The sequence below is a fragment of the Empidonax traillii genome, unplaced genomic scaffold (assembly GCF_003031625.1).
Source record: "Empidonax traillii isolate 1590-97213 ecotype Southwest subspecies unplaced genomic scaffold, ASM303162v1 scaffold1189:size291722, whole genome shotgun sequence".
In the NCBI taxonomy this organism is placed as follows: Eukaryota; Metazoa; Chordata; class Aves; order Passeriformes; family Tyrannidae; genus Empidonax; species Empidonax traillii.
The window spans coordinates 151,253-176,179 of record NW_020956382.1 but is presented as its reverse complement, the minus strand read 5'-3'; the positions used below and the strand labels follow the sequence as shown (position 1 = coordinate 176,179).

General features: G+C 41.1%; 1 protein-coding gene across 1 annotated transcript in view; it reads right to left on the bottom strand.

Annotated features, from left to right (window-relative positions):
• LOC114069098 (Down syndrome cell adhesion molecule homolog) overlaps positions 1 to 24,927 on the bottom strand; it is a 184,677-nt gene that overhangs the window by 96,786 nt on the left and 62,964 nt on the right. The window contains exons 9-12 of the mRNA XM_027905653.1: positions 12,270 to 12,466; positions 9,613 to 9,709; positions 8,157 to 8,285; positions 2,642 to 2,809 (exon numbers count right to left, since the gene is read on the bottom strand). Of these exons, the coding sequence (XP_027761454.1) occupies positions 2,642 to 2,809; positions 8,157 to 8,285; positions 9,613 to 9,709; positions 12,270 to 12,466 (591 nt within the window). The remainder of the gene's footprint in view (positions 1 to 2,641; positions 2,810 to 8,156; positions 8,286 to 9,612; positions 9,710 to 12,269; positions 12,467 to 24,927) is intronic.

Here is a 24,927-nt window from a genome sequence, read left to right as displayed (position 1 = left end):
ATAATATGTTTAATTTATTAAATATGCCCTGTTCTCTTCCATTCCTGACTGTCCTTCATACGGGAAATTTCCAAAGCTTGAAAAGAGCTTTATTTCCATTCCTCTTGCATTCATATAAAGGAAGGAGGAGAGGAAAAAGTCCACTGGTAAAAAAAGAGACCTCTATGAATTTTTTGAAGCCTGACCTTGATTCTGTCCCCCTGTTGACAAAAGTGAATGCCGTTTCTCCAGGGTACATTATAATGCAGTGGAATTTGAGCAGAGCATTTGATCCTGAAAATGGGGTTTAAAACGTGCCCCTTAAAATCTTGACTTTGCCTTGAAAGACCCCAAAGTTTTTACAGACCTGAGCAGTCAACTGCTCCCAGCATTCCGTGGTGAAATGTTTAATGAGAAGTCATTTGTTTTACACACTTACTGTCACGCAGAGTTTGTGGCAAGGGCATAAAGAAAACCCAGATATCCCAGTTTCCTCTATTGATTTTTGTACTAGGCAATGCCCACGATGCTTCTTTGTTTCTGACAAGTGTAAATGTGCACCTGCATCTGTTTTCCAAAACATGAGCTCATTTGGGCTGTGTGGAAGGAAAGATGTGGCCTGCAAGCTTTGAAATCGTGCCATCCTTAAATATCCTTTTTTGCCACACAGTTTTACATTTACAGTTTTCTTTCTAATCAGGGCATTGCAATACGTGATGCACAGTCTGGGCCCTTTACCAACAGCGTGGCTGGAGTTGTTTAGTTTTTATATTGTCTTTCTTGGACCTCTGTTTTGTCCCTTTTTCATTACTTTCTCTCTCACTCCCTCCTCTCCATTTCCTACTGTAAAAGGCGGAGAACAGAAGTCAACAGTGATCAAAAAATGATGCTCCCACACGTTGCACATCACCTGAAATAAAAACCCAGGAGACAAACATCACATACCCTGCCTAGGCCTGACCTCCTCTCTCCCAACTCTTCCCTAGGTAGATCAGTGACTTTGGAATACAGTTCCACACTGCTGGTCTTTTCCTCCCAACAGAGGCTCTTTAAAAGACAGCAACAAAAGGGTCATTTATTCTGAAGCTTGGCCACAAAGAACTGAGCAAAACGTGATGTTAAGATTCCATCCTGTTCATGGGGAAGCTGTTTTGGTTTTTTATTCTTTTTTAACTTCCAGGCCAGCTGCTGATCCTGACAACTTAATTACAAGTGAGGAAAAACTTGGCAAGTGAAAAATATTATAAGCATGGGTGAATAAGCACGAGAGAGTAGATCCAAGACCCGCCCCTGAATTTTGATGTTTGTGCTCAGGGGAGGATGGGCATTTGGGGGCTAGGGATGGTGCTGGCTGGGAAAATGGATAGTCTGTTTTCTCTAGTGATTTCCCTATTTTCCTTGAACAAAGGAAGAGGAAAAACCCCGATCAAATGATAAATATTTTGCAAACCAACTCTTCACCACGAGTAGAGCTGTTCATGGAAGGGTTTCCTTCTCACTAGGGTGAAAAGAGAAATGAAGCTTTACAATGAGTGCTGTTCTTGCTCAGGAAGCCCCTCAGAACCAAAAGCATGTTCTGCTGACAAAAGGTAGAGCAGTAAATTCACCCACAGAGAAAAGGGGTGGGAATTCCACACCTGTATTCACGTGAGCTGAACTGATAATCAGCCACCAAGTGTTCAAATCCAAGACCAAATAAAAAAGCAGGAAAGTTTTCACCACCAGGGCACTACAGCTGTCCTCTCTACATCCCCAAAGAAGGAAGCAGTGCTGGCTTAGCGTTAAGATAACAGGAAAAATAAAACTGGCAAGACAAAAGGGATGCTGTCAAATATGAAGGAGCAATTTCCTTTGTGGTCAAGACATCTCAGAGTAATTCCATCCAGTTTCTAAGGATGTTGAAGCTGCTTGGGTTACTCTCAGCACCTTTGAACACTGTATATAATTGCAAGGTGTGCCTGCTATTTATGGCCATGCAACATTTTCATTTCTAATTGCTGAAACAGAGTAAAAATGCCCCCATAGTCCTCCTGGGGCAGAACTCTCCTGGGACAGAACTCTAATGATGTAGAAGAGTAAAAGGTTAAAGGTAAAAATAACATTTGGATTGGATGATCTTGGAGGTCTTTTCCAACCTAAATGATACATGGAAGCAGAGAGCAGGGGGATGGCAGTAACTAATGACAGCCAAATGACTCAAGTACAGAGATCAGAAAACTTTTAAATGGTGGAGGGGTTGAGAGCTGGAATATTCAGGAAGATCTGATTCATGTGGACCAATGTTCTCAAACACTGGCAACTTAAATTAATTCCCTATATTAATATCTGAGCATCTAAGGAAAGGCACAGTACCCACAGGGGGAGGAACCACCCACTAAAAGCAGGATGTTGCTGCTTGAGTTGCCACACTGTAGGTAGGTACAGGAGTGTTATTTCCAGCACCACAGGCTGAAAACTTGGAGCACAATGTCTCCTTTGACCACTAGGTGCCACTGAACAGCTTTAATTGCAGCCCTGCGTGGTGGAGTTGCGAAAGTCGCCGCGTTCCACGGGGCCAACTCGGTATTTCCTTCGGTGCAGCTGCAGCAGGTGTAAAGATGCCTCTCACCAGGGAGAGAGAATTCCCAGCACATCTTAGATGCCACAAAGCCGGGGCACCCACCTGCTTCATCCGTGGTGATGGTGAGCTCGTTGCTGGCCTCGCTCTTGCCGATGCGGTTCTTGGCGTACATGCGGATGTTGTAGGTGGAGGAAGGGTGCAGGTCGATGATGGTGGCCTGGTTCAGCTGGGGGGAAACGTCTTTGGTTCTCTGAACAGAATCCCAGGAGTCTGTTTAACGAGAAATTAGTGAGGAATCAGTAAGAAATATTAAAAAGCACCCAGATGAGTAAATGACGTTAACGTGGCTGACACAAGCGCGGTTAAAGCGTCTCACAAAGCAGGGTTGCTGATTAGCCCAGAAAATGCCTGGTGCCACAGACAAATCCAGGGACCACCTTCCTAGACAGCACTCCTGAGTGCTCCAAGTGGGGTGCTGTGACTCAGCTCTGGGGGATCATCAGAAAATCCAAGGAAATAGCTACTCTTTGAGGAGGTGGTGAGAGGGGATTCCCCAGTTTTGCAGTGTGTACATACTCATTTTTTACCTTTGCTACATTGGAATTACTCTGAAAAGGATCCTTCCAAAGCAATCCTCACTTAGGGAGAAAGTTGATTGTGCTCCCAAAAGGGGGAGGAAGTGATTTAATAAACAGGAGTGGCTGGTGATGTTTTTGCTCTCTACAACTCCCTGACAGGAGGGGGGAGCTGGGGTGGGTCGGGCTCTGCTCCCAGGGAACAAGAGACAGGATAAGACAAAACAGCCTCAAGCTGTGCCAGGGGAGGGTCAGGTTGGACATCAGGAGGAATTTTTTCATTGAAAGGGTGGTCAGGCCTTGGCAGGGGCTGCCCAGGGAGGTTTGGAGTGCCCAGCCCTGGAGGTGTCCAAGGAAGGCCTGGCCGTGGCACTCAGTGCTCTGGGCTGGGGGACAAGGTGGGGATGGGGCACAGGGTGGACTCGATGCTCTTGGAGGTCTTTTCCAACCTTAATGACTCCATGATTTTAATGGAGGGTCCTTAAACTAGCAGGGGGCAGTCAGCAGGTTTGATCCCAAACACCAGGAGCAAACAGTGAGCATGAGCTTGGAGTACTTAGAGATGGGGTTCAGCACCCTCCAGGACTGGTGCCATTTCCCTGACTCATTTTAGGATGCAGGAGAACGTAGAACCCTCCAAACTCTCTGTGCACATCTAAATGTCTTTAATAAATTATCCAGACATGTAATAGGAGAAAGGATGGAAACTGGCTAAACACAGCAACCCCTGTTTTCATCCCAGCACTGAATTGCTGAAAAAAAAAAACCAAACCCAGACAATGTATCGGTTTAAAGCATCTTGATGTCTTTTGTGTGCTGCCATCCTTCATTTCTTCCTTACTGCAGGCAGTGTTCCTCCTTTAACCTCTGCAGCATCCTGTGGGGATGTCACTGCAGGCCCTCGGGAGGGTTTTACACTCTGGGTCACTGTAGGCAGGATTGCAGGAGGCTCAGCAGGTAAGAAAGACTCGTTTAAGAATAGAAAGCTCACCCAGATACAAAATATTTGCCCAGACCGTGTAGATTCTTTCGCTAAAAGATGTAGAAGTTGCCCCAGTGACATGTCACCTGCGTGCTGGCTGCTTACAGGGCCTGTTTGCTTACCCACGTGGCTGTGTTTAAACAGAAAACATTCAGCAATCAGACATTTAGGTGATAGCTAAAATAATTTCAATATATTATTACACAGATTTCTCTGTGGGATGCTTTCAGAAGCTCCAAAGGAATTATCTGCAGGCAGCTCTTCTACAGCTTGCTCTCAGTTTGCTCCAACTTCGCAGAAATTCTTAAACTTCACAGAATTTTAACCAGCAGTTCCACTCCATTGAGTTAAATTTTATACATGCACAGGAGGAAAAAAAAAAAAAAGAGAATTCCTTGGTATGGAGATTGTGTTAAACTTCCCTCGAGGATGATGAGAATTTCTTTTAGTATGGGCTGTATATTATCAGATTGCTTTAGATCTCACTTGGTTGTTTAAAATACTGACTCCTCGTAGGACTCTAGGACATATTAGAGATTGAAATTAAAGAAAAAAAATTTGAAAATTTCTGGTGATTCTTAGTTGATTTAATAATGACACACCATGGAAAAGAGAGATGAAAACTCATAGTCTCCTGTATAGTGTTTTTTTGTGGCTAATGCCTGGACTTCAGGAGATTATTTTAATACATATAACCCCTTTTTTGAAGGGTAAAATAAACAACAGCAATCCTTCTAAAACGAGCCAGTCCAGAGAGAAAGAGAATTCTCTCAATTTTTAAAAAATTTAAGTGTTAATAATAAGAAAAAGGGGGGAAAAAAGGTTAATTTTAAAAAATTATGTTAATGAGAAAAAAAGGGGAAAAGAGTTAATTTTAAGAGATGTATTAGTAAGAAAAAAAGGGGGAGGGGGAAAAAGTTAATTTTGTTTTCTTCTAGCAAACCCTAAAAATATTTGTCCCTGTTTAGGTGGTAAGTGAGGTGTTAAGACTGACCATTGGCTCTTCTGGTTTTCATTCTTTTTGTAGATTTCTGTAAAATCTACTGATGTAGAAAGACGATAACAAAAGCACAGAAATCAAGCAGCTATCAAAAAACCCCAAACACAAACGCAAAAAATAACCAACCAACCAAAAACACCCACCAAAAAAAACCCCTCCAGACAAAACCAAACAAACAAGAAAAAACCCCACCGACAACCCCCAAAACAAACAAGTAAAAAAGAAGAAAAACAAAACAAAACAACCCAAAAAACCAAAATAAGCAAAAAAAACCCCCCCACAACCCCCCCTAAAAAAAATACAAAAAACCCCAAGTAAACAAAAAAACCACCCAAACCCCAAACCAAACCAAAGCAAAACACTTTTCTCAGTGTTACACAAAACTTTTCAGAAGTTCTTACGGGAATGATCTACAAAAATGAAAAACACCAGCTTTCCGCCCGTCCCTAAAAGGCAGGACGGAGCTTTGGGCTCTTCCGGGCGGATTTGGGGAGTTTGGGGACGGGAATTTGGGAATTTGGGAATTTGGGAATTGGAGCCGCCGCTCGCAGGGCCGGGCCGGCGCTGCCACCCGGTGGCCACTGCCGGTACTGCAGCGGCCCCGCGTCCGGAGCGACCCCGCGGGCCACGGGGCGGGTTTTGGGGGGAACGCCCGGGACAGGTTTTTGGGGGGAACCCCCAGCTCTGCCAAGGGATGCTCAGGTCACCCTGAGCACAAACAACAAACAAACCAACCAACCAACCAACCAAACACAATTAAACGGAGCTGATGCTCAGTTTGTGCCTGAGATTTCCCCACTGACATAAACAATTATAAAGGATGAGGAGAGAGGCACAAAGGACTCACTCCCACTGCTCCTTCTAGAGGATAAATAATGTGTCTTTTTTAAATTTTTTTTAAGGGGTAGATATCAGCAGTTCTGGGCTAACAAGAGGACTTAACAATCCTTTTCCAGCCTAAATTCTCTGCTGGGATACATGAGCAGCACCATTTAGTGAAGCCCATACATGCTTTGTGGTCATTTGCACATTCTCTGAAACCTAAAATCCTTCATTTTTCCTTCTGGAGAAGCCTAGATGATGCATCCTGATGTAAACTCATTTCTGGGCCCTCAGGGTAGGGCAGCATAGGTGGAAAATTCCCACTAAACACAACTGTCCAGATTTACTTTGGTGTTGGCAGCATGTTCCTGGAGTTTAACATACGGATTCTGAATGTATAACCCAAATTCTCTTCCATCCCTTTAATACGGGATACTGTGAGAAGTTTCCTTAATTCCTCCTCTTTGTTCTAAGTTCAAACCCCCCCCCCCCCATTACCTTCATGTATAGATAAATATTTTCTTCAACAAAAATTCTGGCACCCCCTTATTTTCCTTTCTTTAATTATTTTTAACCTTTATCAGTATGTTGTGTCTTGATGTTTCCAACCTGATGATGCTTCATTTGCTGTCTTGCTGCTGATTTATCATCCCACATTAGAGAGACATCATTTTGCCTTGCAAGTTCCTGGTGATTACCACTTAATCTTTGCCTTCATTCTGCATTATCACTTGAAAACATTGAAATAAATTTAAGAAAGCTGTTTTAGAGCTCTGGAAACCCTTTCCACCAGCTCAGTTTTCCAAAATGGGATTATGCTGAGTTACGTGAGTGATTTTTTTTAGGGTGAGAAAGGAGCCTATCAGGCACGAATGGCTTTCAAACACTGTTCTGGAACAGATGGGTGGTTGGAAAAAAAGGAAAATAATCAAAAAGACAACAAAGCCCGGCAACTTTTGGGCATAGATGTCCCTTGAAGGCATCCTTGCCTAGTCTACAACTCCAAAGCTGCGGTTCCTGACCACACCCTCAGTGGAGAATTGTCACTTCTAATCTTTCAGGTGCCTTTCTCACCTGAATGTTATCAATTTCATTTGCAAAGCCATTGCAAAAATGGTGACTGCTGATTTAACACTCCGGAAAACATTTTATCTAGTAATAGAAACATCACAACATTTTTGCCATATAAAGCACAAAAAATTGCCACCCAATGTAGATAAATGAAGAATATTAAGGATGGGTAGTATAATAATTAGAAAAAAAGAGGAGAATTTCAAAATTTTATGAACAAATTCATTTTTACTTCTCAGAACTAAAGGCTGAAGTCTATAAATGTGCTAGAACTGCTTTAATAAACAGAATATCTCACTGATAAGCACACAGAGAGTATTTCTATTAATGGATTATATCCCCTTACATTCAGTGCAACAAACCCCAACATGAAACAGTGCAGTGTAATTTGTCAGTGTCTTTTTAATGCTACATGAACTATGACAATATTATTGCATTGCAATTTCTTTTCTAGTCCCTTCTCAAATCACGACCCAGGGACGGTGTTTAACCATGTGCTTGTTTAGAGGTGTGACCTTAAACCATGAACCCCGTTCAAACAAACTTGGAGTGTTTTCATACTTCAAGAGACAATGAATATTTGGGGGGTTTAATATGTATAGGAATAGTTTTCTGACTTCAGTGTTCAGCAAAATACCACACATCTTTCTTTGTCTAAAAATCTCGTGACTATCGTTTTTCACTGCTGATCTTCCAGGGAAGGTGCCATAGGCTCAACTAACAACAGAAAATAACTCCTAAAAATCAGCCCTACAGGGAAAGACAATTTGTGAAGGCAGGTATTTTTTCCTATGGAGAAAAACACAAAATCAGAAGAAATAAAGAAATAAAATCCAAGAACAGGGACCAGCAATCAGCCAGCAAATCAGGTCACGTCAGCTGCCACCTAGACAGGCTTGTTTTACACCACAATTTGTTCCCTTTACATGCAGGTTTCCCTGGTAAAAGGGAAAGGCAGCAATTGCTAAACTTAATGTTAACTTAATGTTAAGAGGGAAAAAAAAAAAAAGGCAACAAATGAAAATAAATCTTCCTGGGGAAGATTAAATAAACCGTGATAAAAATTTCCATCAGGCAGCTCCAATTCATGAATTATCTGTTGCGATGCAAACCCAGTGATGAATGACTTAGCAGTGGCAATGACTTCGGAGGGATGCTGTTTCTTACCAGACTTGTTCTTGCACTCGATGTCGTAGCCGGTGATGGGGCTGTTCCCGTCGAACCCCATGGTCCACCTGAGGGCGATGCTGCGGGCTCTCACCTCTCGGATTTCTATTTCGGGAGGGTCGGGGGGTTCTGAGCAAAACGCACACAAATTGGAGTGAGAACAAAGCCCTCCACAAAGTCACACCAGCGAGCGTGGCACTGGCGCGGCTCCTGCTCTTTCTCATGTCGCTCATTATCACCCCGATCCAGTTAATCACCTGCTGAAAGGACTCAGGAGAGGGAGGAAAAGTCACTTTTCAAGCAGGAGGCACTGATGACATCTCGAATAGGGACTTTTTCTTTAACCTTCCCACGTGCAACACAAGAGTTGCATTTCTTTAGGAGCACTCCCAGTTTGGCCTTTCATGCTAGAAAAGATGTTTTGCCTCAAACACCACATTTCACTTCCGCAGATTTTACACCAAACATGAGGGTAGAAACATGAACACCGAACTCCAAAGTGCTAAATATTGTGGTGCTCAAACCTGATGCCTAAAAACCAGAAAATAACTCTCTGAGACTCTTTTTGAGTATTTGGGGGGGAGTAAAATTTCTATCTCTTCGAGTGGGTTTCAAAGTCTTAATTTAATAGGAGAATGATTTGATAACAGTGTAAAAATCACTCTTTCTGTCCCTAGAGTTAAGGTTTTAAATGAACAGCGTTTAGACCCATTCCAGTGCCCCTTTCAGTGGTGGTGGCAGCTGAAATGAGCAGTGGCATAACTAGCAACCTGCCCCCAAACTCCACCTGAATTTTTCCACAGGCAATGAGCTGTGTGGATGCTCAAAGGCACACAGGCACAGGAACAGGCACAGGAACAGTCCTGCCCGTGCTCTGCATCCCAAATATTGTCACCTTGGCCTACCCAGGAATGAAACCCTGAAGGAGGGGGAACCCCAGCCCCAGGCAACGTAAGTTCCTCGAGTTTGCACCCTGCAAGCTGCTCACTGTTTATTTTGACTGATTAAACCTGAAATATTTTGCTTGGAGTTCCACAGTGGGTTTAACATTTCTCTCGAGATGAAGTGAGAACACTCTTGGTTTATTTCAGAGTGGGGTTTTAAGCACATATGTTCTTTAGGAACAAATGCAACCCTCTCCTTCCTCTCCTCAAAAAAAAAAACCCAAACCCTCACATCCAAGTGAAGATGATAGTTTTAAGTATTTAGCAGATTGTCAGGGAGTGTATTCAATAAAAATTCTTCTTCTTAATTTGGACAGACCCGAGCTCATCCTTTATTCTGATTTTATCCGTGACGCTGGAAAATGAAAGACTGAACATCTTCATGTGGCTCCTCCCTTCTGTGACAACGAGGAATACATTTAATTTTGAATCAAATTTCTGAGGGTGGCACACACTTACTGTCCCACAATAGCTGTGAGGTTTTTTTTTTCCTTATATTGTCCTCTTCCTACCTTGCACAGTGAGCTGGATTATCCCACGATCCTCCCCGTAGGAATTGATGGCGTGGCAGGAAAAGAAGCCGGAATCTTCACGCACAGTTGGCAAAATCTAGGGGCAGTTTGAAAAGAAGGGACTGATTGAACAGCAAGCAGAGGAAATAAAAACCAGCAGCTTTTCTGTGTGTGGGGCAAGAAAAAAACCGGCATAAACTGTTTTCCCTGTCAGGAGTGATGTTGCCCGTTACACACACACATATGCACAGTAAAGCATCCAAAATACTGAGACTTATCAAACCCAGCAACACCTGGGCTGAGGAGGCAGGTTATCAGCTCTGCACCTGTAGGCAGGAGTTGGAGCACCAACCCAGTCCTGCAGCTTCTCCACAGGATTCCTGTTTCCAGTTACTCGCGAGTTTGCCAAGTCTTTAACTGTTGGCTGAAATTTTCCCTGCAAAATGGTGCCTCCTGCCGCGTCCAAATTTTTTTTTTTTTTCCCAGCAGCTCCTGAAAGTAACTCGAGTGGCTGAGGTCTGTGTGGAGGAAATAGAGGTTCAAACCCTGGTGGACCCCGTCCATTCAGCATGGTGCCTCTTAAGAAAGTTTTGTATGGTCTTTCTTTTCAATTTGTTGTTTAATAGCGTGGAAATTTGCATGTAATATTTATATAAATGATCATAAATGATATTTTTCTACAGGACCACCACTTCGTTCAATGTACAATAGGGAAAGGATTTTTTTTTTTTTTTTTAAAGGAGCAGATATTCAAAATACCATTTTCTTCTCATTGTTCAGCGTGCTGCTCCACACTCTATTTACTGCACACAGATCCAACTGTGCCCTGAAAGCAGACATTCATTTTCTCACAGCGTTTTCTGTGCCTTCACCTAAGCAACACCCATTTCAGGAACATGAGTGAATTTATTCCTGACAACGTGAAGGGTATTGCCACCATTTCAAGCAGGGAATTAAGGAACCAGATGTATGACAATGTTTGTGGCTGCCTGACAAGCTGCCACACATTGGCTGAGCCATGGTAACTCCACGTGCTCCTCATCCCTCAGCAAAACCAAGGGAATATGAGCACGACTCTCAGTCACCACTGGTTAAAATAAATGGATTCATTTCCCACCCTCTGTAAGGAAATTGGAGAGTTTATCATCGGAGACGTGGTAACTTGTCAAGCTATGTTAAGGTGCACATGTGGCTGAGCTTTAAGATAGGGAAACAAAAATTTCCAGAGCCCAATTTGACACATTAAGGGCCTTCTTTCCCCCGCTCCCCCTCAGAGTCCTTATCAATAAATAACCTTTCATGTGTCCATAACAGCTTCCACTGAGTTAAGCTGCAGCTATGAGGGCTTAGTCCTGCTGCAAATCAGACCCCCGAGGGCTCAAGGCAAGTACCAGAAAAACAAAGAACACACAGTTATTGGCCACCTGTGAAAAGTTTGGTTTCAGTGATCAGCCCTGCATCGCACAGGGTCTTTCATTAATCAGCCCTCATTCAGCTCCAGAGGAAACCCAAGTCCTGCCTCCCCGAGGCAGAAATGCAGAAAAAATGCAACTAAAGATCACATCAGCGTGCAAAGCCAGTGGGCTCAAAGCATCAGAGACAGCCTCAGTCCTGACATTTTCTACTTTTGGGGCGTTTTATCCCTCAGAAGTGAAAGGTTTTGTATGTAACACATGGATGTAAAACACCACTCCCACACACAGCTGCTTCAGGAGAGAATTCTCCAGACAGGTCTCCAGCCTTGCAAACAGAAATATTGCTGTGCATGCAGGGTTTGTCTTATTAAAGTTGATAAGAAGAATGAGGGCAAAGAGGCCTAGGGGGTCTCTCCTGTAATTAAATATTATTTGTAACACAAAAATTACTAATATGAATGAAGTCACACATGAAGTTTATTTTTCCTCATAGAAATCAGTGACAAAGCTCCCTCACAGAGAGCAAATCCAGATTTTTACTGGATATCACCCAACATAATTTTTGGTTGATAAAGAGATCTTTTCTAAGAGTTACACTAGAATTTAGACAATCACCAGAGAGGCAGAGGAATAGTTCCTTGAGCCTGACAAAGACATTTTTAAAATGTGACTGAGAATGGATAATCAAGATTTTTCAGTGAGAATCTAATTTTTTTTTTTTTTTAATATTTTGGATTTCGTAAAGGCACATGTAAAACACCACTTTGAATCCAGAGACTAGCCTGACTTTTTAAAGTGGTCTCACAAGCCCCACAGAGCGAAGGGGAGGGAGAAAAGTACTTTAAAAAGACAGGATTTTTAGATCAAAACAGCCTAATGATCTGGGTGAGGGTAAAGCTGATACACAGCAGAACTGGGGGGCACATATTCTCTTGGTGTTTATCAGCAGCGTTCTCCAACCCGAGCTGTGCTGCCCAGGGAAGGGCAGGCTAAGGCATGAGCCACTCAGGTTGAGCCTGGATCATTCTCCTGCTGCCTCTGGAGTGTGGGAAGATGGAGGCTGAATTTTTTGGGGGTAGGTGGGATGCAGAGGTTTCCTCTACCTCCTCTTGCTGCCGGCTCTCCAGGGCTGCACCACGGGCAGATCCGATGTTGGGAAGAGGCATCAAAACCAGACCACACAAGGCACACTCTGACACATCTGGATGAGTTGTGGGTCACTTTTTTTTTTTTTTTTCTTACCTGCAGAGTAGAGATCACTTCATCCCCAACTTCCTTGGTGGAAACAAGGTAACGGGACATCTCCGGGTTGATGATTCGGTCTTCCTTCTCCCAGCGGACTATGATGGGTTTCTCCCCATGGGCTGTGCAGCTCATCTCCTTCTTCTGTCCTTGTGTTGCCAAGGTGGTGTTTGGGTAGGAGGTGATCATAGCTGGAACTGGAAACACACAGAACAACAACAACAAAAGGTTGTTCTTCAGTGAGCTGACAGGGCTGATGGCCCTTCAGTCTGCGCCTCCTGCAGCTTGTTCGTATTCGACCAGATGGACGTAAATGTGAGCAAGTATTTCATTCTCATGTAAAAAAAAAAAACTCTCTTAAGATTGAAGATGGGCCTCAAAGGGAGCTTAGAAGAGAGGAGCTGGAACTGGACAATGGGGCTGTAGAAAAAAGGAAGATGTGAATCCAAAGGAAGCCTGGCTTGCTGCTCACGGGAAGACTTGTAACATAATTCAACATTCAATATTCACAGCACATAAAGCTACCCGATAATTAATATAGTTAATAAGCATTCAGATACAGGGTGAATAAAGAACAGATAAAAATGTCTTATTCCTTCTGATGGGCTACTCTTTTATTTGTTGACAGTTATATGTTCTACAAGTGTGTATGGCAGCAATGATTTAATGAAATGAGGGCTCAAGTAAACCAGGAGCTGTAAAAAATTAAAAGAAAGGCTCTGCACCAAAGAGCTTACAGTCCATGCATGTGCTGAGTGCATAGCTAAACTGCACTGAAGTGAAAGTATAATTAAACTGACAATAAACCAAGCTAGATTTCAGTTTTTACTGTATTCAGAAGGTATTTTCAGACTAGTTTGGACATTTCTGTCAACTTCATTAACCATTCTTTCAAAAAGGGGCTTAAATTTTAATGTTGAAAAAAAGTACTCTCTTGTTAGCAAGGCTTGTCTTAAACCCCAACTATTTTCACATTCTGGAATTAAAATCTTCTGGAAATGGGAAGAAAACATGCTCAGAGTGTTCTACTGCAAAACCCCTTGAAACATGGCGTGTTTGAAACAGGACAGTCTCTTTGGCATCCTGGGCTTTCCTTCCCACATGGTTTGTCCACCAAGGAACAGCATCTGGCCTTCTGTGACTGGGAAGAATCAAACCCCATGAACCTGCCTCTCAGTTCAGGCCCTTTCCCTTCTTGGGGGGAGGCTGGAAAGCCCTAGCCATCACACAGAACGAATCTTCTTCTGAATGATTCTGTCCTCTCCTTTAGAGCACTGGAGGTGTCAGCGGGGAATCCCTTCTCCGAGCTCCTGCCTCCTGCAATAGCCCCTCTCCCCTCGTTTTTATCCATGAACACTCACCTCTTCTTACCAGAACAACTCCCTCACTCCACCTGAACCTGTCTGGGTGCCTGTTTTAATCAGATGACGTGGGCAGAGGACCCGATTTGAGGCCTTCCCGGTTTTCCCCCCCTGCTTGGGTTGCGGCTACCGCCGCACGGCAGAATAAAAATCCTTATTTAAATTAATTACTGTAATTGCAAGTCTGTAATGCTAATGCTTGGTGGCATGACCTTTTCACATGCCAGAGCTGTTAGTGCTTGGATATGACAATATGTCAGGATGCAGCCCTTCCTGTTCGAAGGCTTCCTGAACCAAAACAAACCGATTTGAAGATGAACGGGGCCGTGGAGCTGAGGGTTTGAGTTAGGAATGGGATCTAATTACAAAGAACCCTTGGAAAGGCCTTGTGTGACACATGAGGCTCCTTAGGCACCAAAATGCACTGCTGATGAAGTACATCTTGTTTAGCTGTTTGGGTATTAGGTACCCACTAGTATTGTCCGAAAGAAGCATTTGATGAGAAGGAATTATGAATTATCAGAATACAAAATTAGGATGAGTGTAATTCCATCTTCCAGAGAATGAAAATAGCTTCAGTTTCATCTGGTGCCTGTCAGTGTGTTGGTGCCCACAAGGAGGTTACCTTCAGAAAATCACTCTTTGTGTCCATTTGCTTGTTGTTTCCAAACCCTGGTTCCCTTTCCAGGAAGAAATTCCTCCTGAGTTTCTTCCTGAACTATCCCCATATACCCTTTTCATGTCCCATGATGGATGACAGTGCCAAACCAAACACAACCCTCTTTCTTGCTTTTTAAAAACCCCAGTCTAGCTTGTGAAGCTCAATTTTTTTTTCCCCAACAAACTTTCTTAATAAGAGCAGCATAAAAACATGTAAAGAAAGATGACTTTATTCCTCAGATACAGCTTTATCCCTGCTTATCCTTCCCTTCTTCTCACATAATCTTCCACACGGATTCCTTATTGCCATAGCAATGCCTCACAGCTAAATATTTCCCCTTCTTCCAAAGCTGATTTTTTACTCTTCACAATTTATCTCCAATGATTCTAAACCATAAGCTCTTCTTTTTATCTTCCTCTATGTCAAAAGACTTCTGGTAACAAAGCCACATTCCCAAGGATATTTTAGGCAACGTATTTCTTCATCCCCCAACTATCTTTAATCAAATTACTGATGCAAATAACTGAGATAAATGTGCTGGTGCTTTACTGACAAAATAATCTAGAAAACTGTAAATAAGCAAACTAAATCTGCACTGCATATGCATGAGATATTCTCTCAGGATGTCTTAAAAAATAAGTGAAGGCATTTAGGAATATATGAAGATGAATCAGATGCCATATTGAGGGTGTGTGTCCTTTATAGCTCTTCAACATCATATACAGACAAATTATAATATGTATTTATATAAGGGAATTTTGGAAGGGAAGGACATGCACAGTTGCTGTGCATGTTCAAGGAATCCATAGAGACTTGTTCCACAAATTGGGAGTAGCCCCCAAGTTGGGACAAATTAATCCAATCCTGTTTCCTCTGGGGTTATCCATGTCTTTCTCTCGAAGGGTACCACATGGTGCTGGGCATAGTTAAAGATGTGTTGGTCAAAACTGGAGAAAGTAGAAGCTACAATTTACAGATCATGGCAATTTCCATTTTCAAGGGGAGCATGTCCCTGCCAGCAGCATAATCCAGGAATTTTCTCTGTTTAAAGCAGGGCTTCCCATTGGAAGGGCAACTCACTGTTTTCCTCTTTCTTCGTGGCAACCCAGTAAGGAGCAATGAAAAATTATTTAATTATATAATTATTAATGAATTATATTATTATTTATTATATAATCGAAACAACATTTATGATACCATTAAATATTAGTGCTATATTACTGTATAGCAGTAATGTTATTGTAATTAATTACATTATTAATATCAACTATGTTTGTTATTAATACTGTGTTTTCTTTATAGCATTAACAACTTCATCGTTAAAAATCAAAGTGCAAAATTCAGTAGCAAGGGTTACACTTAAGGATCATGGAACTTGCTCAAACAAAACAGAAAGCTTTACTTAAATAGCATCTTTCTGGAATTCAGATCCAGAAGGGAATTTGAAATCAATAGAACTTCAATTTAAACACAGGTTTTTTTGTAAAACTGTAACCTGCTCAGCAGGTGAAGATCATGCTCAGTCCTCATCCTCAAGAGATGCCCAAGATTAGGAAGCTAATTGCTTGTCTCAAAGGCTGAAAGTAATATGTTAACACAAAAATAAGCATCCAATTTTTATGTATACAAGTTATTATACATTATTATAACAGGCATCTAATTTGTGACAACTATTTTCTGCCAGTGTTCGCTAATTTTGGAAATGAACATCAAAGATGTGACTTCACCATGTTCATTTGCTGTGAAGCTGCTGAGAGACATATTCTTCTAGGAGAAATGTTTTAAAAATTCCATTTGAAATATTTGAATATTTCACAAAGGTAAATTCAGAAGAGAATATTTTACTGTATTGCTTGGAATTAGGAAATAATTTGTTGCGTAAGCAATGCAAGTCTCAAATTGAAACAATAATGGGTGACTTGTGTCACTAATCAACACAGCATGAATTTTAAATGTAAAAAGCCAATGTTTTGAAATTATTAGCTATTGATGTTCCAAATAAAAAAAAAATAAATAAAAATTCAAGCATGTCAACCTGAGAAATTTGAGGAAAGAAGTAAAGATTTGATGAATTAATATGACAGACTGATTTATCTACTCAGCTTGAGTTTCAGGAGCCAAAGTAAATTCAGAAGATTTATTCATAAATATATTCTCTAAAATATTTTTAACTAAAACAGAACAAATCAAATTACCTCTTCCCCCCAGTTTGCCCTAAAAGGAGGGTTAGTAATCTTTTATCTGTTTCCATTAATAACTGTTAGATGAACAGGTTTCTGGACAATAGGCAAGAGTTTCATTAATAGTTCAATTAGCAAAATTATTTACTGACAGGAGAGTCTAAAAAAACAGCACTGCTGTGTAAAAAGAGTCTGTGAACAGCAGAAGCTGCATCTTTACATTTCTATTTAGTGAAGAGTCCGTGAGAATTATTATATATAATAGAGAGAAATTAAATCCAGACATGATCAGTCCGTGTCCCAGCTGTGTAAGATGGCATTAAAAATAACCTATAGCGAAACAAGAGACTCAGTGGTCTGTAAAAACTGCATTATTAGGATATTAGGACACCCATACAGGGTGATCTTTGGAAAAAACCAAAACAAACAAATTCTAAAAAGAAAGAAATCACTGAGTGGGCATGAATGTGGATTCTGCCCACCCTAAACCACCATTCCAGCTCTTCCCCCGATGGAAATGAAGGTACTTTGATTATAAGTATTATTCAAACATGTGTTTCCAGGCTCAAACAGGCCTTGTTTGATGCTGAGCTTTAATAAGAATGACAATGATGTCTTGAGCACTTGGCAGCTCCACCAGAGCCTCCTGATCTGATTGAATGTGTCAGGGCAAAGCCTGTGAACATTTAGGGTTCATCTCTTATTCGCTCAGAAGTGGTTTCAGGTCACATTAGAGGAGGAGAAGATGATTTATTTTGCATGACAACTATGAATTTTAACCAAAAGACACATTAATAAAATAAAAAAAGGGCTTTTTTTTCCTCTCTCAGATCACAAAGGCAGTTCTTTCCTCTTCCTCAGGTCTTTTCTGGCATGAGTTCTGTGTTTGTACAGTGCAAACTGATGTCTTCAAATGGTACACAGGAGACCAGCAGCTGCTTTGATTTCCTGGTCTTTCCTTTGCCTCTGACGTGGTTCTGAAATGAATGTGACTTTCTTTTGCTTTGCCACACAGCCTCAATTCCCATTTTGTCTGACTGCACTTCCTAACAACCAGGAGAAAGGGAATGGGAAGTGATAAGATGACAGATTTGTCCCCTGCAGTCAGTTATAGTAAAAACCCGTGGAAATTTGTGACAAACTGTGGTGGCTCACACGAGGCACCGGGAAATCAGCTCCATCAAAGCTTGGCTAATTGTCCCAACAAAAATAAGCGATCACAAGCCTATAAAACATTACATTAGCACGTGTATAATTGTGATTTATGGGACTCAGACAAAGACCATCTTCCTACACAAGCAATTTTAGTGCTATCATCATCACCATTGCTGGAAGTGTGGATGCCTAAAAACAGTGTTTGAAACATATCTCCATTAAGTGTAAATTTCTTGGGCCACTTTCTATTGCAAATCAATTATGATCTTTCATCCCCCTGTATAAAAGCCAGGCTGGAAAGAGCAGGAATGTTAAATAGTTAAAACTAGCAATACATAATTTCAGATAAGTTCTCCAGTGCTTTGATCTTAAATTGAATTCAGTCTGCCATCGAGATGGCATCAAGTTTTAATGTTAAATGAGAGGGTTACTGGTATCATAATTGTAAAGTACAGTGCTCTAATTTTTTGAGACTTACTGAATGCAAATCAGTTAAAAACAGATACTGTGAAACCACATGAGATAGAACTCTCTCTCTCTTTTTTTTTTTTTAAAGTTGATAGGTTTTAAACTTTCCATTTATGTCCTTTCATTTAAAATACCTGAACAGTTTACGAGTAAAATAAGGAGAGAAAAAAAAAAAAAAAGGCAGAAAGTCATTGGAAAACACAAGCTTTAATCAGGAGCTATTTTATGACCCAGCAGTTCCCATAAGTCTTTTAGATTTTGGAGGCTGTGAAGTGACATGAGTAAATGTCCCTCCCAGGGGAAGAGAGGCAGGCACTAATTGGGGTATTGACAGGTTTAAATGAAGCAGAAACACACTAAGAAACTCTGGCTACAACAGAAATGAGTGTTGGTGAGCAGAGCATGCCGGGACATTAATGGTTTTCATTCACTGCTCACTCATGCAAGTAACTCTACTTTTAAGCACGGTGACCTGGGTCTATACCAGCTCAGTTCTGAGCTAAAAAGCCATGAAATACTATCTGCTGATGTATAAGAAAGAGAGCTCTGGTAGGGCTGATCTCCTCTAGCCAGTCAGAACAAAATTATATTTTTATAGTCTAGATAGATGCAGATAAACCAATATCATCTGTGAGGACAGGAACAGAACTCAAATAAGTTAAAGTCTGCAAGATACCTCTCCCTGTATTTAGTAGCCATTCTCTGTATGAGTACATTAAACACAAGAAGCATAAATATATTTATTTTCTGCATATTAGCACCGACAGAAAGGTGTTATTGCATTGGATGGGTTTACAAAAGCATCCACCTGTGCATGGAAGTCAAGCATGTTCATAGAACCATTCGAGGGTTCATCACAACCTCTCTTCAGGTGGCTAAAAGTCAGCCATCCAAGCTTCTGTTGGTCCTTGAGGGGGAACAAGACCTTCCAGAGGGCCATTCACCTTGTCTTAAAGGTGACAAACACCTTCTTATCGATGATAAAAGCACCTCAGGGTGAGCTGCTCAGACTTTTGCAACCAACCTTTAGAAGTCCAGCCTGCAAGTCAGGGAAATCAAGTGCTAAAGGCCTAATATTAAACTCTACATTCCCTCAACTAAGGAGATTCAGGATGTTAATAAATGCTACAGTCTCGGGATGTTAATAAATCTACAGTCTCAGGAAAGACAGGAAAGGAAATTCAACTGGGGGGAACGAGATCCTAATGAAAAGCTCTGAATGCTTTTATTTTGATGGGCATCGATCTGGTTTCTCCAGGAAAAAAATTCTAATTCTGCCTCTCGTCACAGAGACCATCTGGGGATGGTTTGGGAACGGTGTGACCATCCACAGAACATTACCTCAACCGAAAACGGGATTCCAAATCTATTTTACCCTTATTTTCTGCAGTGAGATCTATTTTCTACTTTTACTGCTCGTCATGCCAGGAGCTTCTAGAGGGAAAGGAGATCTCAAGTTGGTCGATAAAAGGAGAAAAATTGCCAGTGATTGGGGAATGCTCTGAAAGGCAGCTCAGTCTAGGAAAAGCTGATGGGTAACTTGTGTACTTTACAATTTCGTAAAACAGGTCTTGTGGAAGGAGGGAATTACCAGCAAAGAGAAACAAAGCGGTCTTAGAGAAGCACAATATTTATAAAATAAAGATATTCAGTATAATAATTCCCTGAGTTACTTTTATCCATAAATAAGAAGCAGCTTTTACAGCAGAAAAGCGGAAAGGAAATTTCCCACTTACTTTAATTATATTTAAAATGAGGAGCTCCCCTTTGGGAATTTGTTATGACTTTTACATTCATTGTTATCATGTCTTTAGATTGTTTTATCAAATTTAAAACCAAGCCTTTGTACTGAGTATTCTGGGAGTGTTACACTGAACAATTAATGCATTTCCAGGCAAAAGCAGTGACTGACAATTTGGCTTCAGCACCAAGATGTCTAAGGCCAGAGGAAGTGGATGGACTCTAATTTGAACCCAGATTATAGTTATTTTGGCTTATTCAGAGCTGCCAATGTGCTGTCAGTCAGAGAACAGCTGAAAAGAAGTTTGAAAGCCAAATTTTACACCGCTGTTCCTGATGTTGTGAGGACCTTGCTCTATAGCTGAGGGCCCAGAGGTTTTTCACCCATATAATTTAGGTCAAGAGGTGTGTTTGCACCTGACTCTATGCACAGAAATGTGTGGGAGTGAGTGAGAAAGGGGAAAAAAATGAGAGCAGATCTTTTCCACAGGAGCAAACCTGGAAAAGAGGACAAAGCAACCTTCACTGCTTCCTTCCCTCGACCTTCAGCTGTCCTATAGATTCCTCTTTTCAATATGCTCTTTAAAAAAAAAAAAAAAAGTTTCTGCTTCTCCAGAGACCAATTTTTGCCCCTCAGCCAAGGAAAGGCATCATAAATACTCGTGTTCCAGGCAGGAGTAAATTATAGCCATCCATCTCATGCACAGAGCCTGTGGCACAGGGCTGTGGGTCACTTCCCCCCACGGTACTTCCCACAGCATGAAGGAGTTCAAAGGACTTGGTTTATTTTTTTGTGTGTTTTTTTTTTTTTCTTTTTTTCCTTTAAATTGTGCTTCAAGGGAATAGAAACTTCCATTACCTCTTCCACACCCAAAAGCAGAGGCCAAAATGGCACTGCCAATAATGTAACCAGCAGCAAAGCAAGAAGAAAGTCATTGCTTCTGAGCATGGCTTGACATATTGTATGTGATGGATGGTGAATATGATAAATGAAGCAGCCAGTTACAGGGGCACTGTGAAAACACTTCTTTGCCTTTTTTTTTTTTTTTTTTTTTTTTTTTTTTTTTTTTTTTAAATCAGATTGTCAAATGTTTCTTTTTTAATCCGATCCCTGAAACACACAGAAGACCCCAAAACCGTGCTCAGATCCAAATTTGCCGCCTGAATTATTAAATAATAATAATTATCTCAATCATATCTAATGATTATTACTTGGGATGGAAGTAATACACAGAAAGAAAAGGTTTTATGGCCCCTGGTTGTAGGGTTTTCATGTTCCCAGCTGGGAAAGTAGGGTGCCTTACATTTCCTTGATTCCAAAATGGGTAATCTGAATATGGTGACAACTCTGGCTGAAATTGGGATCTCAGGATTTCCCAGCCCTCTGTGATGAAACTGAGGACCCTGAGTGTGCCTGTGGTTTGACACTATGGGTGAGATCAAGCTCTGGGCTCCACAGCTTTTATTGTCCACAATCAGCCATGGCTGGTGTGGTCCCTCAGGAAACCAATGGATGGAACTTCCCACATATTTCTAAGCTGTTCTTTTCAACTGTTGTCTGTGTAAATATAAAACATTCCATCTCTCTCTGTCCACATAAACATTGGAAATTATACCGAAATTAAATTGTAGTTTTCAGCAAACCATCACTTACAGTTATAATTTCTCTAAATAGTGGCTGGGTGGAGGATGGATTGAGAACGGCCCTGAGGAGAAATTGGGAGTATTGTTTGATGAGAAGCTCAACATAACCCATCAATGTCCACTTGCAGCCCAGACAATGCCTGTGTCCTGGCCTGCATCAAAAGCACCGTGGGCAGGAGGTGAGGGGGGAATTCTGCCCCTCTGCCCCCTCAGGTGAGACCCCCCTGCAGAGCTGCTCCAGCCCTGGGAACAGCACAGGGAGCACATGGAGCTGCTGGAGAGAGGCCAGAGGAGGCACCAAGAGGATTAGAGGGATCTCTGGGAGGAAAGGCTGAGAGAGTTGGGGTTGTTCAGACTGGAAAAGGAAAGGCTCTGAGGAGACCTTATAGCACCTTCCAGTAGATAAAGGAGGCTACAAGAAGGCTGGAGAAAGACTTCTACAAGGGCATGCAGTGTTAGAACATGGGCCAATGGTTTTAAACTGAAAGAGGGTAGGGTTAGATTTGGTATAAGAAATTTTTTACTATGAGGGTAGGGATGTCCTGGCACAGGTTGCCCAGAGAAGCTGTGGCTGCCCCTGGATCCTGGAAGTGTCCAAGGCCGGGTTGGACGAGACTTGGATCAACCTGGGCTGGTGGAAGGTGTCCCTGCCCGTGGCAGGGGGTGGGACTGAATGATCTTTAAGGTCCCTTCCAAGCCAAACCATTCTATGATTCTTTATATGGAACTTTTCTGTTCATTCATAAACAAATGCAAGACACACCAGCTGCTGAGCAACTTCTCTTCTTTTTAATCTACCTCTGTTATAAAACTGGATTCAGAACACCAGACACTTTTCAGACACTAATGCTACTTCATTCTCCATAAATCCAGACAGATTTCAAATCCTAAGAGGCAAAAGGCACTGAAGGCACTGCTTTCCATTACCAGCTTCACAGGTTCTTCAATTATTTGGCTGACCTGACCAATTTGATACGTGACCAATGACTTAACCAGTTAGGTATTTTCCTTTTTCAAACTGAAGAAACCATTCCTTATGCAATAATTAGAGCTGTTTGTCTTATAAATAATGAGATTTCCTAGTTACAGGCAATATATAAGATTGAAAATTGGAGAAAAAAAAAGCAAGGTACATTACAGTTCCAAATTTGTTCAAAAATCAAGACAAAATGCTCACGAAATCTTCAAAGTGCAAATTCTGATGGAAAAGAAAAAAAAGCTGCAAAAATTCATGAAAATTCTCAAAACTAAATCTTTTTTCAGCCAAACAATAGAAGTTCAATGGTTTGAATTCATGGAGCTAAAATCACTATAAAGGATATGGATTTCCTGGTGGTCACCTGGGAATACATTATTTCTATGAGAGACTGAAAGAACAGTTTTGTCAATTAAAATACAAAACTCAAGATTATTGTATTATTGAATCAGGTAAAAGTTCTTTTGTTTACCATAAAGTTATCCCTAATTTCTAGTTAGCTTCTAGTCAGATGCTTATTTAATGAATTTGCCCATGGATGAATGATTCCAGGTTCACTGCCAAAAACAAGACTGCAGGACTGATGGGCAGGACACTGGATTTGTTATTGTATACCTATGCAGCTTCTCCCCTGCAAATAACCTGATGGTAATTAAAGATTTATCATATTACCTAAAATCCCATTTAAAAAAAAAAATCCTGAGATTTTATCTTGAGAAGCAATCCCATTTTTACTCTCTTTTAAATTATGGGAAATCTGGTTCTTATTACAAAGGTAACATGAAAAATCCTTTGTTACTGAAGAAGTGCCACACCTTCATCCCACAGAGTTTCACTGGGAACTCACAGTGGAAAGGTGCTGGAAAAGGATGTGACTTTTTAACTTACCTTCCCAGTAAGATAAATGTAAGTAATAACAGCATCAGCATGATGCCAAACTAATAACTGAGTAGGGATGTTCTAAAAAGGTGCTGCCACTGTCAAAGCAGCTGTAATTATAACTCTATAATCTGGTGGGGACAAACCCACGAGATTCCCATCATCTCTACCACTAATGCAAAGAAAAGAGTGATAAAAGCAGATTGTTTCTCTATCCCAATTTATTTTATTTACTTTCTTTTCCCTCTGATAAGTGGATCACTGATAACGTTGAACAGCTTCAGGACATCTTGTGGACAACATTGAGGCTTTTCCATCTCATTTCCTAGGAATGAAAATGGGGGACTATTCAGCCAGGCTGCTTTGTCCAAGTCTTCAAATCCAGCAAATGTCTTTAAGAGTTTGTTCCATCTTCTATTAGTATTGAATCCTGAAATCTGAATGCCAGAAGTCTATTTTGAAGGGTAACTATTCAAAATCTACTGAAGCACAAAATCATTTAGGTTGCAAATGACCTCCAAGATCATCAAGTATCCAACCTACTTGTTTCAGACTTAAAAAATAAGTAGTAGTAGTAGTAATAATAACAACCATATATCCTCTCCAGATTAATCTTATATGGATTAAAAAAGCAACTGATTTTAAATGGCAAATTCAAGCATCCAAGATTCCAATAAACAAAACAACTAAATCTCCCAACCAGTCTCCAGTGATATTGCTGTGATCATGTTTGATGATGCATTCTTTAATTACACAAACATTGTTTTCTCACAAGATAAATTCTCCTTTAGTGCAGGGAGCACACAGTGCTCAGGATTATGGAGTTAGGGAATGATGCTATGTCTAGTTTTGCCTTATTTTTGATCATGCACTTGATTAGAAAATAGTGAAAGACATGAAATGATGTCCTTTGGCTAAGCCAACTGGATGCCACATAAGATACAATCATTTTACTCTCTTTTCTGTGGCAAAATGAAGGTTTTCTAGAACATTACTTCCCATCTTCTTTCACAGATGTTTTTCCTTCACTTATTTCTAGGTGTTCAAGTGGCTTTGCAGAGTTGCTGAACATCCCTGACTGCAGTTGAAGTCTTCCTGAAAATGTGCCTTGATTGTCTACACAGTGAATTATTCCTCAGATAACATATGGGGTGTGTTTGCTGTCTTTTGAAGTAGTTACATAGCCAGAAAATATCTGAACTTATGTTTTACAAAGGTTTTCCAAGGATAACTTGGAAGCCTCTTAAAGTTCTGTGATTCCTGACATATTCCTATATTTATGCTGTGTACTTGACTCGGTTGTTCTGTATGAGCAACATCAACCACGAGACAGAGTGCCCAGACCTAATCTTAAAAAGAACAGCTCATTAAGAAGATGAACTCTACTGAACTGTGGTGGAAAAAAATATAAATATAAATGCAACCCTATCTGCAGCACCAAAGAAAGGAAAAGCCTTCTCAGCCCCGTGTCAGTTAAATGCATTTTTAATACTGCTGCTAACAAATAATAATCCTTTGATTTTCCTTCCAAAAGCTTGCAAAGTTGCTGGCAGCTCCACTAGCTCTCCCAGTTTCTATTGTCAGCCCTGCCAGT